This window comes from Lepisma saccharinum, chromosome 16 (genome assembly GCF_977018435.1).
Source record: "Lepisma saccharinum chromosome 16, izLepSacc3.1, whole genome shotgun sequence".
NCBI lineage: Eukaryota > Metazoa > Arthropoda > Insecta > Zygentoma > Lepismatidae > Lepisma > Lepisma saccharinum.
Window position 1 is genome coordinate 26175813 of NC_139244.1, and position 19856 is coordinate 26195668.

At 37.9% G+C, this 19856-nt stretch overlaps 1 protein-coding gene across 1 annotated transcript in view; it reads right to left on the reverse strand.

The window, feature by feature from the left end:
- LOC145999987 (cysteine sulfinic acid decarboxylase-like) overlaps window positions 1–19856 on the reverse strand; it is a 69647-nt gene that overhangs the window by 11439 nt on the left and 38352 nt on the right. The window contains exon 6 of the mRNA XM_083137287.1: window positions 1570–1798. Within this exon, the coding sequence (XP_082993413.1) occupies window positions 1570–1798 (229 nt within the window). The remainder of the gene's footprint in view (window positions 1–1569; window positions 1799–19856) is intronic.

The window sequence follows — 19856 nt, forward strand, 5'->3', positions numbered from 1 at the left end:
AGACTGTGCAGTCTTGGTTTCTGAGTTTTCTCACACCAACTAAAATGGGTATCATACAGGCTGTGTGCATAATAATTATACACACCATCAAAATAGCTCCTGCTATCCACAATAAAATGGAAAATTTGGCCTGGCAATTAAGGTGTTTTAGGCTTCTGTGCTGTACAATTTAATAGCACATGCTATATTTTTTTAATGAATATATATATATAAGAAGTGTGCATGTGTGTGTGTGTGTGTGCATTATGTCATTTTATTGTTTTGATACATAAGTGCAACAAACAATGTGCTCCTTTGTTGTAAAAATATACTAAATGTTCAGATGTTCACATGCCCTACTTTGAAAATAGTGTTTGATTTCTGGTCTCAAAGATTTTGGTGTTGACCCAGCAGCATGAGGAGAATTGGGGAGCTACTAAAAAATAATTTCTGGGCTCTGGGCTCAAAAAGCAGAAATTACAAGCGATAGGACTCAAATATCACCCAATGAAAAACTGCTTGGCAGGTCATGGCTGTCCAAGGGCTGTTGCACCAGGAGTTCAATTCTTTTTGTACCATGACGTTGAATTTCATTTTTATTGTGGTTGAAAAGCCATACTGTTAAAAAAAAATGATAACACAGAGAAAACTTTCCAAAATATAGGACCCTTAAACATAGTAGTGATATGTCCAGCTCATTCACATACAATTAGCACCTTACACTCACTAACCAAATTCTGGCTTGTTCATGGATCAGCCATGAACATGGCTGATTTGATTTTCCTCCCTTTCATTTATTTCACCTAATCATCATTCATCCTTATAATTGCAACAGAATGGCTGTGATGAGTATCAAAATAGAAACAAACAATAAACGAAACAAAGTTGAACAATAATGAGTTGAATGTGGTATAAAAATAGTACCAACAATCAACATGCATGAAAACAGAATTCATTTCGAAACACATTATTACTGACAAATTATACCAGAATAGGTAGAGTTGGAGAATCAGGAAAAAAATCACTGTATCATATTTAAAAATAGCACATGGCCAACAGCCTGTGAGGGCCAGGGGTTACCTACAAAGTGCTGACCTCACTCCCACATGCCTCAGCAGATGTGGGTGATCACCCAACAAGTTATAGGATGATGTGTGGTCAGCACGACGAGCCCCTAGATGTTATTTTAGGTTTTCCATGACCAGGATGCTACTCATTCATAGCTCCCCAATTTCCTCACGATGGTGGATGGCTACACTGGTCGAAATCTCAAAATAAAAGTTGTTACACTTCCCCCAGGAGACTTGAACCAGCGTATGTCCCATATCCCAAGCTCAGAGCCTGACGTCTTAGAGTGCATGGCCATAGTGCAGGGCACTGTATTCTATTTTGTTTATTAAAAACTGTAATGCTGGGAATGAATGATGATTAGATGGAATGGATGAAGGAACAAACACACTTCCTGATCAGAACGTGAAGCAAGGATCTTTGGAAGCAAAATTATACAATTTTGGGCACAGTAGAAAAAACATATTAATTTCACAAAATATTCATGATTTTTCATAACAGAAGAAAGAAAAGCATATATACCTTAGCCTTCCACATAAACCAGAACTTGAAAACATCCACGCGACGACCACACTGGATGTACTTGTCTCCCAAGTCGTACGTTGTATCATAAAACTTATCCTTCTGAAACAGATATTCTGCTCCCCACTTGTGGCAATTTGTAAGAATGTCAGGATCCCTCACCAGCAACACTGAGCACTGTTGAGGTACAGCAAGAAGCTTGTGAGGATTCCATGTTACTGAATTCACCCTGTGGAAAAATAAATATCTCTGATTATTGAGAACAGTACCTTTTTTTTGTGCTCATTCTTTGATGAACTTACACTTTAAAATAACAAAGACATGCTAATTACATTTACAAATCATATTTTCTTCCTTGGCCAAGTTTAAGAACTTAAGGTGAGGTATGATAATTTCGCACCAGGCATGCATTTATTTAAATATCGTTGGAAGAATGGGCACAGCTACTAAAGAAAATCCATGCATAATTTGAGAGTATGAATCCCCCGCCCCCTATGTTGCAAGTGGAAGCGCTTTTTAAAGTTGATTATTAAGCTAGATACCATGTTTGAAAAATATGATGAACAAGTATTTACAGAATCCCATGCATTCCTTAGGGAGAGACAACTTCAAATTCAAGTTACGGCTAAACAAATGGGAGCTTCGACTCTTTCTAGCACAAATATCATCTTCAATGGATCCTCTACCTGATCATATGTTTTTTTTTTCAGCCATCAGAAGTTTGATATCCCCAAGAAAATTAATAACATAATTCTCCCATATGCGTAATGCATTTCTCTTTGCCTCCTACGGCCATCCTGTCAGTATTGCCAAACCTGGTGCATAAAAGAGCTAAATTTCACCTTAAATTGGGCTAAAGTTGACTTTCAAAGAGCTAGATTTACGAAGGTTGGATAAAGTGCCTCCCATGGTAATTTTAGTTGTCAAGGGGTGCTGCTATTACCTGTAACTTTAAAGTGATGACTATCTATTCTTAGTTTTCACCATCTAGATCTGATGGCATCACCCATCTCAATAATCCAACAATGGTTGTATGAATCGAAAATGAGGGATTACCGGATAGCAATATTGTCATCTTCACCTCAACCAAGGCGCTTTATAAAAGTAGCTGGGGGGTGGGACAACGTAGCCAACATAATAATATCACGTCATGTGCAAAATGTATATCCATAGCTAAAGTTGGTATATGTGGGCCAGGGCTAGTGATGGCATCTTAGTGGGGCAGGGAGCGGGTGCCACAGTTCACAGCCAAACAAGTGCCAGAAAAAGCCAGATCTGGCCCCAAAAGAGCTAAGTTGGCAACAGTGCTCCCAACTGCCTCAGAGAGAAGGACCTAGGGGAAATTGTCCCTCTCCCCCTTAATCATGTCAATAGGACAAAATTCAGTAGTATCTTCATGGGGAGGGGAGTTGGTGGGGGTGGTTGTATGTGACATTCCTCTTATTATCTATCTTTCTGATGAATTGAGGTTTTTATTAATGGAATCAGGTATATAGTGACCACAACGAAAAGAACCTTCTGCCAAAATCCTGTGTGCACCTTCCCCTCCATCATGCTTCACTCTGCCCCTCCCCTCCATATGGGAGTAAGATACACAGGAGTCGCGGGTCTGCACAGACTCTGTTGCCTGTGGTTCCACTCTATGTATGTATGTACAAATATTTTGAGGAGGGATCCTTACACACACCGTCTCACAAGCAATAATAATAATAATAATCGTTTATTTTAAGTGTTCAGCACAGTATGAAACCTAATACAGCACTAAGTCAAATACAAAAGTACAAAGTTACACGAATAAAATACGTAAGCTGTATAATAATATAACATAACAAGTTAGCATATTTACACTTCAAGTTACAGTTTTCAACTAGATCTATTATATCTCTGATACTAATAATTGTTTATTGTTATATAATATTGTGCAATTAACTGTGTATTGTTCTAATAATAATAATAATCATATTTATTGAAGTGATGATAACGATTAAACAACCAGGCATATCACTATGCATAATTATAAAATAAAACAGTGGATCCTACAATCTTATACATCAACAATGATAATAATAATAATAATAATAATACTAATAATAATATTAATAATACATTTTCAGTGGTGAAGCATGGTGTTGCTGGAAGGGTAGGCACAGGTGTGTGAGTTTGTGTTGTTATGGGTGCGACTTTTTTAAAATATGAAAAAAATAACCTTTAAAGTTATTTTTCAAAATGTAACAACATATTCTTGCATCTGTCAACGTACTTGAATAGTAACTCTTGATGTGTGCTAACTCGTAAATCGTATTTCTTGATTTTATTGCAAATTGATGCTTGAGATGTAATTTGTGTGGCAGTCATCAATGTGCCGATGCCCCTTCTTTCTTCTATGCCTGGTAATATGCTTTTATGCTTATGTTTGTAGCATTCCAGAGCAATACAAGTCGTTATTCCCCTGGCTCACTTCACACTCACAACAATGAAAGTCGGGCCCCGTGGCGGAGTGGTTAGCACATCACACTACAATGCCAGGGGTCCTGGGTTGGAATCCCGGCCTGGGCATGGATGTTTCTGAGCATCCGTTTATCAATTTCATTATATCATCACTCATCCCCATCTTCGCAAATTAACCAAAAGTGGCACAAAAAGCGAAGTGAAATAAACCAAATCAATGAAACAACAATAAAAAATTTAAAAAATAAAATGAACAAAAAGAAAAATATAAAATATAACAATAAAACAACAACCACAACGCAACAGGAATAAATCGAGAAACTAACGAAAACGCACAACACTGTGATAGAAACATTTCTTTCGCCCTCGGAACAAGTTGGCTTTCCCTTTCTACCCTCACCTTCCCTTTCCCCTCGTTCGACACCCTTCGCTGGACAAGAAACAGATGTGAAGCCCAGTTTGTATCGTGTGTTCAGCGTTGCCAACCTCCCATTCAGGAAAAGTGTGCTGAGTAAACTCTTAAATTTTGCTAAATGTAACTAAATTGTGCTCAGATGACTTAAGTCTTAAGTTCATTTTATGCATCTATTTTGGGGGGGAGTTGTGATGTGAACATGCGTTGTTGATTAGTTCAATAATATTGGTAATTTCCCCCATTAAATTAATTACAATGGTTTAACCAATATAATTGGTTCAATATAACGCTTGAAGAAGTTGGAGAAAATTCGACGACTAAGAAAGGCGGTGGCTTGTTTTATCTGTGACCCCAACTTTCTACCAATTTCCTTCAATAAAATGTTCCTCGTGAACTAAGTAAGGAAAGATAAAGAAAAGGTGAAAATAAGACGGTGGGCCAGATGTGGCTGGATCGGCATGCTACTTTGTGTTTGAAACAAATAAGATCTGCAATTTTGTATTTTTTTTAAAAATTTTTTTCAAAATATATTCCTCTGAATTCAATTTATCTGTCTCTCAGGTATGCATGTTTGTATAGATGATGCTATATTTTACCATTATGCCAAACCCAGGGTGCTAGGTACCAACAAAGCTCAAATTGTACTACGTTTAGCACAATTATGCTTGGGTTGGCATCACTGCATGAGGTCGGACTCACTGTGTCCATTTCGGGTGAACGTGTCCCTGAAATTATGTTTTCCCATATGAATCATATAGAATGTTATGGAACCAGCTGAAGCCCTCGGAGAAGTGGCTCGACATGCAACGGTAGAGACTCTGGCAGGGATGGAAATTTATGGAAATTATCACAAGGCCTAGAATTTTAGTTTTCTTGTATTAAGGCATCGTTTAATGAAATTGTAAGTAATAAAATAATCCATAATAGCGAAATATATTAGAGTAAGCCCGGCCTACGGGCCTCTTATGATGCTTCGCCACTGTACATTTTATAATAAAGTAAAAGCCAAACTTATTTCTAATTATGCCTACTAACTACAATAAAAAGTAACTAAAGTTCAGTTTTGGCATGTACTTAATGTTTTACTCTATCTTTCACCATATCATATGGCTTCTTCAGGACATAAGACAAGAACAGTGAAAGTTTAAAACATGGGAAGGTAAGTTGGGTTAAGATGGTTAAAATTGAGCATAAAGACAATGCAGAATGCCCTATCACTGCCTCCTACTCCATCTCTGGCTGGCAACTTACTATCTTATTCCATATATAACTGCCTGGTTGACAAGCCAAAACTGGACTTCCGTTACTTAGTGAAATGATGGCATGAGGTGTAAATTATGCCTCATCATTACATAAAAAGTGGTTCTACAAAGGAAACTATTTTGAGATAACAAAAAATATTGTAATTTACAACAGCTGAAAAACGAACGATTATTGCTTCATTATTTACATTTCTCTCTCTACTACTACTACTAATATTTTTGGCAAGGTTTGTTTTAAGGCCATTCAGGGCTGGACCCAGAGCACAACCACTGTGCAATGTGCCTCCACTAGGGAGCAAGCCCAGGGCCCCTAGTTTGCAAGGTGTCAGCATTACAACTATGGCATTGAAGAGGTTCATTATTTTTTTTAAATATTTTATTAATATTATTAACATTTCATTTTCATAAACTTGCTCAGCAAAAAACTCACATATTTCACTGGAACATAATGTTCATGTACGTTTGGTTAAATGAACTTCATATTATGCTACAAATGGCATGCAAGTATTTTGCGTATTTCATTTTAATGCTAAAACTCTCATTTCAATTTAAAAAAGAGAAAACTCTTTTAACTTGGCAACTATTGCTGAGAAAGGAGTGAGGGGGAGGGCAGGAACCACTTGGAACACACTTTAAATGTGCTCTTGAATTGAATGTGTATAATTCCATGGTTATATCCTGTGATGCAACGCCATCCCCCTAGATAGGAAAATTTGCATGAAGCTCTCCCTCCCCTCCCAAACCCTTTTCATAGTTACTATGATCAACCATGCAATTATGCTCAGCAAAAGCTATCACAAAGGTTTGAGCAAACATCCATCCAGCTAACAATTTACACTTCAAATATTGCATTTGCATGTGTGTGTGCAGGAAGGGGGAGTAAAAATCTGGCTGGATTTTAACTTCAAGTCACAATTTTGATTACTGGTGCATAACATACACTTTTTTGAAATCTTAATGTCTTATCTTATGATGTTGAATAAAAGGTGGAGGGGTTTTTACTTTTGTTCCACAAATGGAATACAGGAAGCCAAGTTTTTGAATGACCGCATACAGGAAGTTAAAGACATAAGCTGAGCTACAATGGGGTTTCTTGAAGTAGTAAGAATTACAATTTGTAAATTTCCATTTTTTTTAAAGTGTCCTTACTCAGTGCTGAATTCGAAAAAGACATTAACTTTTGATTATTGACTCTTGTATTTATGTAATACAGTGAAACAGTGAAGACTCTGCATATGTTGTGTATTGAATGCCATTTAAGCCTTTGATGTTTAGCAATTGCGATAACACAACAAAAAGTTAATATTTGCCAAAATAGCTTGCAACTGGATATAATGGAAGGTCCAACATAATTTTAATCCATACTAACTAGTGAAATATAGAAAATTTAGCCTTTCATGCCATTTTTAGCTTGCAATTCCTGTGAAGAAACCTGAATAAATTTTATTTATTTTACAGTTTGTGTTACATTTTCTTGTATAATGTATTTTGTGATGTCTCATACTTCTATTAACAACCAAGATAACTTTTGTTACAAATATGGGAGAGTAACTTATGATCATTGTCTCCGCAGAAAAAATAGCATATTTTCTGTACTTGGTTGGGAGCAAGGCAAGGCCTGGGCACTGCATGTGTGTTGCGTGACATCTTTCCACATTCTCAATGCATCGTTGAATGTAAAGAATGTTTAGCTGTGCCTATTGTTTGGCATGAACAATCTAATCATTCAGCAGATTACCTTTCCTGCATGTGCCTCCACTGAAGAAAGAAGCTACCAATATTCAAATATTTATCTGTCATGCGACCAGTGTCCCAAGGAAAAGATTTTCCCTTTCCTTCTATTTAAGATGAGCCTACATATCAGCCAACTATTTATTCAGGTGAACCACACAAAATCACTTAAAGTGAAATTAGTGTGATCTTAGTGTATCTGAAATTGCCAAAGTATAAAGTCGGACTGTTATGGGTATCATCATAATTCCAGCAATGGATTGTTTTGAATGACACAGCAAGTGTCTGCTTTTCGGGCTTGTCAAATTTTTCAAAGTGTTTCTCCACAATGAAAATGAAATTATGCATAAATGTTGAATGTTTTATGCAAGCATTCAGCATATAGTAAAGGATGTGGCAATGAATCAGGCAATTTTAAATAATGCATAATACATACAAAACATACATAATTAAGACAAAATGAAGTAATTTATTGACTGAAGAAGAAATATGAAAAGAAAATTCAAATATAGTCTTTACATTGTGATTTATTTGAAAATAACATTACTACGATTACCTTCATTTTTGTTCCAGACACTCTATCAGTAAGGTACAAATTTGAGCCACCTCTTCCCAGATCAGGTCTTTTAAGTTCATTGAGGGTGCATGAGGGTTGGTTGGAAGACTTTTCGTTTCAATTACCCCCAAAGAAAATAATCATACATAGACAGATTTAGTAATCTGGTGGGCCAAGGAATAATCCCTGTCGTTGTTTCTGTAATAAGAGTTTACAGCAAATGCACGCTCTGCCCCATTCTACGACTTCCATCATAACTAAATGGTAAAGCAGGCTCTGCAAGATGGCAGTAGTCACATGTTACCTATGATGCAACAACTACTTATATCCATTGTTGGAAAATCGCCCAATTCATTGCTGCACCCGGTACAAACCAGACGAATGGATACTTTTTATTTCCTCATTCAAGACATGTCTAAGAGATTTACTTTTTCATAATGGAAATAAGATGCATTCTATTTCAGTTGTATATGCAACCCAAACTGAAGGAAGTTATTTGATTGTCAGCAACATAAACTATGACACATGAATAATTAATTTTTGGTGATTTGAAAGTCATTGCGATACTAGATGGTCTGTAAGGTGGGTGCAGCAAAAACTATTCTAACACAGTTATTTTTAGTAATTTTTATTTTATTTTATCTGCGATGTTTAGTTCTGGTTTCCCAGAACTTTTTCAAGCTACACTAAGATATACATACAATAACACAACCTCACATGGCTAAGTGACTAGCCTGGTCATTAATTTGTCAGTATTTTTGTTATTTTGGTCAGTAAAAGTAGTCCCACGTGACTACTTTCCAACACTGAAATTATGGAAATATCTGAGGATACACTCCATTAGGTAGTGGGTTTGTGGATTGATTGTGGAACATTTGTGTGAGTAGCTTGGCAAATGCTCCACAAACCCAGTTGACTCACTGCCCAGTGTGAAACAATGTGAAGGCCCAGGGGGAAAAATGATGAATGTCGATTTTTTGCCCATTTTGAGATCGCAGCGCCATCTGATAGCCCAGAAGCTGTACTATAAGAATGTGAACGACCTTGGTTGGGAAAACGGTGAGAAGTGCCTCAAAAATGCATTCAAACATTCGGGGCAAGGGGGGAAAAATGATGAAAGTCCGAGCGTCGGGGGAAGAACGATGAGTGTTTTCTGTTAAATAATGTGTCCCTCACTGAAACGGGTTAGCGCTAAGGGAAGGTTATTCCAGTCGTTAGTTGTGCGTGTGTTGAATCGTGCAGTGTTGTGATCAGTTCTATTGTGTACTATTTGTGACGAACATGAATGTTTGCTTAATATTTGTTGAGATATTAAGATTTTTAAATGTTTGTTATTTCAAATTATATGCAAGATGTCACAGACAACTTTAATTAGATTGGTACAGTTGTGGTTGGAACTTGTATATATGTTTAGAAATACGTCATAATCTGTTCGCATTGACGTCACGTTCACATCTCATCAGAGGAAGTGACTCGTACGTACAAGTCGCAAAAAGCTGTGGTTGAAGCTGGCATCAATGACTCTGAAAAATCAAAAAGAGAAACAGAACTCTCAAGACTGGAAACAGAACACAATCTTCATTTACTGAAAGCTCAGAAGTTTTATTCCCTCAAGAAGTTATACAAAAAGAAGAGTAGAAAGGATGACACCATAGCTGCAGTTACCATGGATGTTCAGAAAAATTTACCGACCCCCAACATTAGCACCAATGATATGTATTATAAACGTCAGTTGAGCTTCTACAGCTTCAATATTCACATCCTTTCCTCTGGTGATTCAGTTTTCTTCATGCACGACGAGACCATTGCTCATAAAGGGCCAGATGATGTGTGCTCTATGGTCGACAGTTTTGTGCACAACCTTTTGCCAGAAAAAGTTCGTCACGTGGTCATCTTTTGTGATTCTTCTGCCAGCCAGAACAAGAACTATACTGTCATTCGATACCTCCATCATCTCGTGACAGAAAAACGTCGTTTCGATGCCATCAACATGTTTTCTAATCAGGGGCCACTCCTACTTAGAGTGCGATAAAAACATGAGCTACATAAATCAACAGTCCTATGTTGAGTTGCCGGACGAATGAAGAGATGTAATAAGGAACAGCAGACACAAACCAACGCCATTTCCTGTGGTAAACTGCACGAAGGAGCTCTTCAAGACATGGACTGAGTTCTTGAAGCCAATTTTCCTGCCAAAATGTCCATTTCCTACCAGGCCAATGCATTGTTTTGAGATACGAGCTGAAAACCCTACCAAAATTTTCTACTGCAATACCTATCTTGGCACTTACTTGCGCGATGATGTCATGTGGCGACCACCGAAGCGAGGAAAGAACAAAGGGACCTCTACTTCACCTAGAACCATTTTGAGAAACCTGTACGATGGACCGCTGCCCATTCCTTTGCCCAAGTACATGGATCACCAGAATTTGAAGCGATTTTTCACCAACCCAGAGGCTCAACAGTTTTACGAGACCATGCTAACCACAAACGCTACGGTAGAAAATGATGAGGATCTCTCTGTGGACTACTTAGTTGATGATCAGCAATAGTTTGTGAGTTACCCCCAAGACTGATCCAACTTTTTTTTCATTTTGATGATAGTTTGATAAATAACAAACATCACTCTTTTAAATGTTGTAGTGTTACTCTCATTTTGTCTTTGTTCATTAGTGCACACCTGCAATGTAGAATTTAAACCACATTTTTCGGCAGGCACGTATCCAGGAATTCCTTTCGGGGGGGGCTCAACACCATTTTTTTTTTAAGGGGTATAGTAAGAACCTCAGAAATGTTCAAGACCAGTGGTGGCAATTGGGTTCCAAAACGGGGGGGGGGGGGGGGGGGTGCAGAGGGCGTTGCAAGGAAAGTTTACTTTCTCTTGGTAGACAAGGCTTAACATTAAGAGGCCATAATGTTGAGGCAAGAAAATAAAAAATGTGGAGCAACTATCCCTTAAATCGTCACCGCTGTAAGACTGTCATTTTAATCAGAACGTGAAATCGGAACATCTTTTACCACTCGACTCCTCTGTTTCCATGCATTAACATTGTGTGCCGGAACAATCTCAGTATGTGTGTTTGTCTATTTCTTCTCATCAGGCATAAAAACATCTATGGTGTCTTTCAATGTTTTTACGAAGCTGTTACACATGCACGGGATGGACAATCCACTCGACAACGCGAGATTCAAATTGCGGGCTGCGAACTGGACGCAGCCTGAACACGACTAACGTGTCTTGTCCTCCCATGTTTGCAGCTCTTATAAAAGCCGAAACCCACCAAATTGTTCAGATTCAGGCCTTAGCACTCACAAGCACGAAATAAAGGAAGTCTTCTCGAATACAGGTGGATCACGAAAAAACCCTTCCGTTCCCAACACATCTAATGTTTCGTCTCCCAGTATGATCAAATGCTTACTTATTTACCTCCAGTGACGTGCCCAAGGGAAGGTTGGTGAGGTCATAACCCCATTTGACCCAGTATTCCTTTCTTTTTTTTTTTTTTTAAAAAAAAAGAGGAACGTCAAAGACAGGAAAAAACATGGCAAGATCAGAACTGACCACCAAAAATAGTATGCGTAACCCTTCTCCCTTCCGAAAATCCTGGGCACGCCTCTCTCTATCTCGGACACATTTTTTAAAATCAACTCACCAGAAGTTTTTATCATTCCGTATTGGAGATTGAATTAAGATGCGTTATTCCTGCAGGTTTGGATATGATCCTTTTGGGTGCTGTCGTCTGCTTGCTTTCACACCTAACCTTAACAAGGCCCTAATTTTCCATCCTTGTGACTTGGATTTTCAAGACTTAGGAAGGTTTCAGACCGAAGGGACACGCGATACATGTCGATTGGAATGGGCTAATCAACAGCAACGTTTCACACCGTAGTGACACAAAAGGCCGCACAAAAGGCATCTTCAGGCGACATGGTGTGAAATCTCCCTTATTAGGCCACTGTCATTGTCACCTCGAAGTAGTAGCTCTTGTTGACCACAGAAAAAAAATTCTTCTCAACCGGTGGGAATGCTCCTCAGTTTTCTTCTCTCTCCTATATTTTCTGTGCTTGTTCACTATGCAGGCAACACCTTATGATTTGATATACACAGGACATGTACTATGTAGACATTTTAACGAATAATCGGTTGAAGTCAAGGATGGCTAGGTGGCTCAGTTGGTAGAGCCCTGATTTGGGTCCTGGTAGAGCCTGCAATTTCCATCTAAAATGTCTACATATGGAACATCTTACTTTCTCTTCTCGACATTCATAAAATTTTCGGCTATCTCTTTACGGTAGTTAAGTGTTTAAATGTGTTTCGAACCCAGTAGGCTTTAACAAAAGTATTTTTTTATACCATGAAATTCTCGGACTGTATATAGGCTACGAAATTTATTTCTGGCAAAACTAAATCATCACTCAAAACTTTGATTTTCAGTTGATCTATGCAGCTTATTTCTGTTTTAATAAACCACTCCAATATCCGCTACTGCTGAAATATTCACACGAGAGAGAGAGAGAGAGAGAGAGAGAGAGGCCTTGATCTCTTCGGCCCTCAAACCTAACTAGCACTACGCTGAGGCCCCGGAAGTTCTGCTGTCGTCAATGTCTTCATTTTCGAATCACTATATCTTATAAAGCAACCAGAGGACGTTGACTGATCTGATCACTAATCGACTGTATGAATTGTCACACTTACCTCTGAAATCTCATTAACCGATTCTTTGTACAGATCAACAGAAAAATTGAATCCGTGTATTTATATCCTCATTATATTTTAGAACGTTCCGCAGATAAAACGATTCGTTAATATTGCCAGTAGTTGACTCATTCTCTCATTCAAGAACGTACCCTCGAAATTACAACGAATCGCCCTACGTGTGGCGCTACCTTTGTTGTGCAGCTTCCAAATGCTGACAAGTCTCTACATAGTGCCCAAGTGCGCTGCGACAACACCGAAAGCGCAAGAAAAGTTTACGTGCAATATTATCAACAACAGGGTTATAGAACATTCTCCGTCTTGCCTCGATAATTGTCTATCTCCTTAAATCACGTCACATTATTAAGAAAGCCAAAAACCTAATTTTATCTAGTGTAAAATAAAAAAAAATCCTGGGGGGAGGGGCTCGAGCCACCTCAACACCACCTTGGATACGTGCTATTAACAATAACAGGGTTATAGAACATTCTCCGTCTTGTCTCGATAATTATTTCTCCCAAATTATCATCACATTATTCAAGAAGCCAAAATCCTAATTTTATCTAGTGTAAACAGAAAAAATTCCTGAAGTGGGGCTCGAGCCTCCTGATTCCCACCTTGGATATGTGCTATTGACAATAATAAGATTATAGAACACTCTCCGTTTTGTTTCGATAATTATTTCTCTCAGATTTATAAATTTACCTATTATCTTCACATTATTCAAGACGCCAAAAATCTAATTTTACCTAGTGTAAATTGAAAAATTTCCTGAGGGGGAGGGAGCTCGAGCCACCTCATCCCCACCTTGGATACGTGCTATTAACAATAACAGGGTTACGAAACATTCTCCGCCTTGCCTCGATAATTATTTCTCTCCTTAAATTATTGTCACATTATTTTATTTCACACCACAAGAAACCAAAAACCTCATTTTATCCAGTGTAAACCTAAAACTTTCGGGGGGGGGGGGCTCGAGCCCCCTAAGCCCCCCCTCTGGATACGTGCCTGTTTTTCGGTATAATTTTGCTTATTACTCTTTTTTGGTTTCTTCTGATTCTCCAGCAACATTTTCCTATGGGTAACTACATCTGTGGGAGTAAAAAGATACTTAAAAATAATTATTTTGGCATATAATGGCATATTTATGAATATAAATACTTGTTTTCATTTCCTGGCAAATCATCTCGAATGAACATTCATTGTTTTTCCCCCTGCCCCTTCATATATTTTATTCTAGAACGTTGCATGCATGTGTGAAATGCTTCACAGATAATCCTCAAACATGCCACTCCCGTGTATGGAGGCAATAGGGTTACCAGATTGCATAATGTCCCAAAATGTAGGACTTTAAGACAAAACGTAGGACACAAAACACTCGCAACAAATAATACACATTTCTAGAACAAGTTAGAAAGTAATTTAAAATTGGCACTTTCAGGTTGTTTTTTGTAAAAAAAATTTGATTTCTTAATGAATTCTTAAATGCAAAATTCCCAAACTTGTAATCAAAACTAAACAACACACTTCTTACTACGTTTTAACTGGTACTTCTTAGAGGAACAAATTTTTCTCAAACTTTCAGGTTTCTCAAAATATATTTTTTAGAAACTGATGAACAGTCAAACTCTTTGGAAATACGTATATTAAACCACTCTCAACGTTTGCACAGTGACTCAGCAATTACTGTAACTTGAAATGGTTCAAGAAGTTTCATCTGGGGTAGTATTTAGTTCAATAACTTTGTTCTCTATACCCCTGCTTTACAATCAAAATATTGAATAAGAAATACCTTGTTCCATCAGTATAAACCCCAAGGCAAGAAATTTCGCTCATGCACCAAACAGTGACATCATCAGATTCTGCACCCCTCCAAAATATTCATAAATAGCTTCCGTTTTTGATATAGCAGGACAAACTTTTATTTTATTTTTGGGCAATGACTAAATCAAAATAAATGTCACTATTGAGTTTGGAAGTGCAGTCCATATTATAACTTGAATGATTTTCTTTGTTCAACTGAGTCTCCCTGATGGCGTTGTGGTAACATCGTCGCCTTGTAATCAAGTGATCCTGGGTTCGATACCCGGAGCAGGCACATACTCGTACCATAGTAGTTCAGATCACACCTTAATCTGTAGGTCAAGTCTCGATTAGTCTTTCTGTGCATAAAGTGGACTTAAAGCAACAATTCAATCAATCTTTGTTCAATTGAAACACGTATTTTCCTAATTTATAATATGATGCTCAAAATGTAGGACATTTACGATATTTTTCAAATTACTCCCAGACGCCGGACATAAGGCTAAAATGTAGGACATGTCCGGGAAAAACCGGATGTCTGGTAACCGTAGGAGGCAATGAGTAAATTCACAAAGGTTGTAAAAGTACGAGCATTAAACTTGAAGTGTAATGTAAAGTAACTTGAAAATCTTTCAAGCTGTGAATATCTGGAAGATAAAAAATTGATTTAGAAGTTTGTAACATACAAGGAAGCAGACAGAACCATCAGTACTACACTGATATACAAATTTTAACTTTGTTTTTACAAGAAAGAAAGTTGGGTTTGTTTAATATTTTGGGCTGCTGAATCCAAAAATAACATTCAAAATTCTCCATTGCCTCTAGTTTACAAGATATATCGACATTTCTGTTATCCATGTATGCTAGTGTGTCTTGCAGAAGTCAAGGCAAAGGGCATCTCCTGTTTCCAATTACTGTCTCTTTGCCTACTTTGCCCATGGTGACTGCATGGTCAAGGTCATGCATAAATTTGCTAGCAACTTGCCTTTGTATCGCTGTTCTATAGGAGAAATACCAAAGTGGAACCACTCCTCATGTCCATCACTCAGAGCCAGTGCTCAGGATGTAAGATGTAAGGGTGACTCTTTTTCAAGACACCCAAATCACATCACGTCCATGTAGTACATCCTGGACTACAGACTAGAGAAGCTCTGGTGTCTGGGCTCATGGTCAGTGGGTGAGGGTGGGCACCCACCCCATCAAATTCAAGACATAAGTGCTTAGGAAAATATCAAAGCTTCAATAAGAAAAAGTATATTCTTGTCTTCACTCCGTGCACATTCTTCTTATGAATATTGTCGATACTAGAAAGTGCCACAAATTCTCCAATAAGAAGTTTTGCTTATTCACTATTTTTGGATTTACATTAGTTTACTGAGTAAGGAAAGGAAAATCGTTAGAAAATATATTGATGAAAAATACCTGTCAAATTTATATCTTATTTAAAACTTAAAATATAATCCAGATAATACTTCTGTGGCTAGAAGTAGTGCAATATCTGGCTATAGCCAAAGTGCATGTTTTCCGAGGTGGGGGACTGGGAAGTACAAAATGATACAGAATGGAACAAATATCAAAAACAACTCAGCACGTAAATGAAAACAAGTTATGAAAAAGAACTTCAATCCATGGCAAGGCATTCTTATCCTAGCATTTTGGGTAATGGATGTTTTATTTCGATAGTATGAAAATAATCAGAAGGTGCCAACTTCATGTAAACATTTGGTAAGGGGGAGAATCAAGATTGACAACAAATTTTTTTATCTATAATGTATATACTTTTTGAGGAATTTAGAGGGCAGAAAATGGCTTGCCCCTCTAAAGTCAATGCCTATGATGATAATTGAAAATAAATTAAACTTTTCCCAAGAGTTTTAAAGCGTTATGAACAAGAGAAGAATTGCTACGTAGCTACCATGGTCAAATTTGATGATTTTTTGGTCTAAATCAATTTCCACAATATAGTATGTATAAATATTTGTTTTCCCAAGTGCTATGCATATTTCTGTTGAATCAAGAAATCTCTTTTCCTGCATTAACCAGATGAAGATTTACTTCAGTCCGACTCTCCCTCCCTACACCCTCTCTCTCTCTCTCTTACAGATCTCTTGCGTAATTCCATCGATTCTTTTATATTCATTTTGTGCAAATTCCTTAACTTCTCCAGCATAAAAACGAGAATTTTCACACAGGATATCACTGAAAAATGGTTTCTTTCTTTAACTATTTTTCGATGATATCCTGTGTGAAAATTCTCGTTTTTATGCTGGAAAAGTTTAATGCAGAATGAATAAAAATTATGCGTTCCTTGTAGTGTGTTTTAAAACTTTCCCTACAAGATGTTAAATAAATGCTAAGATCAGTCACGTAGTGCAGTTCTCTGGGGCCCCCCTGCAAGTAAAATATTGGGGCCCCCTCAGTGGAAAAAAGGAACATCGAGATGATGCCATTTTTTGTCATCGACTTAGGCTATATATCAGTTTAGTACGTAGTTTGTCGAAACTAAATCAGGGTTCTCTGAATCTCTGATAACTAACTGGATGAAGAAATTAGAAATATTTTCTCTTACTTCAACGTGGTGGCACAGCCTGGATTCTTTTATAAGCAGGGTGGAGGCTTCACATAGACAACTATTTTGTTTGTGATCCTTTTTATTTTTTGTTCGAAACATTTTTTGGTTGTTTTTTTAAATGTACGTTACATATAATACACATATATTTAAAAAAAATACTGTTTGGGGAAATTGTTTAAACACTCCTCTTTTGGACTTAGAGGTGGATGCACCTTCAGCCCACGAAGCATCCTCTGGCTACGCCAGGCCAAGATTCATAGTAAGAGCCGCTCACATTACGCTTCTAATACTAATAGTGAGTTATATGAGACTCAGGCAAACTTATCATTTCAGCTACGGGGGTTGAACTGGACCTCTACATTGTCGATGGTGACCTAATATCAAAGGGTCAATTGCAATCTGTTGCGAAGAAATAAAGGAGGATTCAAGTCTTGAGAGATAGATTAAAGCAGCAACTGGACTTTATTCACTGAAAAATTGCAACTCAATGAAATGCCGATTGGAGGGATTGGAGTACTTAGAGCACTGTATACATTGTACACCCTGCGTGGCGGAATTGGGGGTACTGGATCTAAGGGCAAAGAGAAAATTTCCCCTGGGCTCAACATCTTGCGTTTTTGGCCCCCTTTAAAGTAAAACGTAATAGCTGTGGACAATGTGGGGAAATGTATCTCAGATCTTATTTCAATCTCATACTGAGGCTGGGGGGCCTCTTTGAAAATATTTGGTGAGAAGTCACATTTTAAATGTCACGTAATATTGCTGGTAATAAAAAAGCTAATCAATTATCAAGTTTGTTTAGGTATTGTGTATGAAGCATCGACCAGTTGAGCAACTGAATCTTTCTACTCGATTCGCAACCGTACTACACTAAGTTTTCGAAAATTATGTAGCTATACAGGTGTGAGATGAGAGAAGTTTCCTATTGATTGTAATATGTGAGGAAGTAACTTAATTCTGAATTTCGGAGGAGACCTATAATGTCAAGTTGCACAGGCCCCTCTGGCTGAGACAACACACCACTGCTTATTATTGCAGACGTCGTCATATGATATGTTACTGGGAACCAACTTTCTGTTTTGTAAATCCATTTTTAAAATAAGCAACACTAGCTGAATTTCTGGGATTATATAAAATTTCAGGATCACAGCTCGGGGCCCCCCTGCATTGTGGAAGTTGCGGGGGCGGCTCCTACGCCACAGGCTAAGATTCATATGCACTTATCAATTTATGCAACCCCCGTGAGCCAAATGAAAGGATCATTCATTAACCCTCATCCAGGAAGCAGCACTATTTCACACACAATATTAAAACTACATATTCAAGATCATTCCGCCTTGTAATCAAGGGGTCCCAGGTTCGATACCTGGTTGAGGCACATGGCACAGTGGTTCGGATCTCACTTTAAACTGTAGGTCCAGTCCCGATTAGCCTTCCTGTGCATAAAGTGGACTTAAAACAACAAATCAATCAATCAAGATCATTCATTTGAATTAAGGAGAAGAAAAAAATATCCACTGTTGTCTGTGTTTACATACCTTCTGTGGTCATCCTTGAATATATAATGTAGTACAATCAACATGTGTCTTGAATCGAAATAAGAAACAAGGTATTCGTCTTGCAAAGGACATTAATGGTGCCAACTGTAAATATCGAATTTTGGGGTAACGTGCTTTTCGAATCTATGAGTTTTTATTCTAAGTAATGGGGAATGGTCTTCAGTTTAAAATAGATTCCGAACCACATGCGTCTCTACCGTGTATGTTAAAAATAACATTTCAAATATTTTTGCTGCTAGGCGGCCTGACTCCATGTAGGACCTCTCACAGGGGAGGCGCTGGTTTCACAAATATAAATGCTTCTTGTAATAACTTTTGCTGCCTTTTTCATTGGTAAAGAATTTCTTCCATACGTTTCATAATTTTCGCACGAATTAAACAGTACTGTATTTGCTCCATTCAGCTAATAAAATAGTAGGGTATGTTGAAAATTCCTTCTTAACGTAAAGGCATGAGACAATATATCCACTGTACAAAGTGTACACAGTGAGCAGTTAAAAGCATGGACAGGCAGATACAATGAAAGGAAGGAGGACCTAAATGATGGAGAAGTAGAGAGATTAAATCAAGACTGACACTTTAAAGACATAAGAAATGATAGCGAGGAGAAAACCCTGAGCAGCAACAGGTCTTTGAGGGGTCAAGACAGGCATATAGCCAGGGGAAGGGATAATGAGGTCGAAGCCCCTTCCTCCGACTTCCTCCAAATATCTAATTTATATAGTGTATAGAGATAATTAATTTTACTTCCTTAGCAGGATTAAACTGAGAAATTCATCTTTAGTGTTTCTACACCCCCCTCCCCTTCCCAAACTTTTTCGACTTTAGATGACTGATGGCTGCTGATAAAGGATGAGCCACCCTTTCCGAAATAATATCCTGGCTATGGGCCTGGAGCAAAACTGCCAAGTGTATATTCAATAGGTGACGGCATCGGGTCCCTTCGCCACCTTTTTCTAGAGTGGAGTGAATAGGGAGCATAGGGAGCATAGGGAGTGTGAGAGAAAGGGGGGGGGGAGGACCGTAAAGGATAAATAAGAAAATGTACACCATTAAAAAGAAATGGGGAATGAAATACAAACAAAATCGGGAGAGAATGTATGTTTGTGAAGCTCATATATATATATAATATAATAATAATAATAATAATCCTTAGCGCGACAGCCCATGAAGGGCCTTGGCTTACCTACCAACTGCTGGTCTCCCTCCCACACTTTCCTTCGTCCCCTTTTGAAGCGTAAAGAT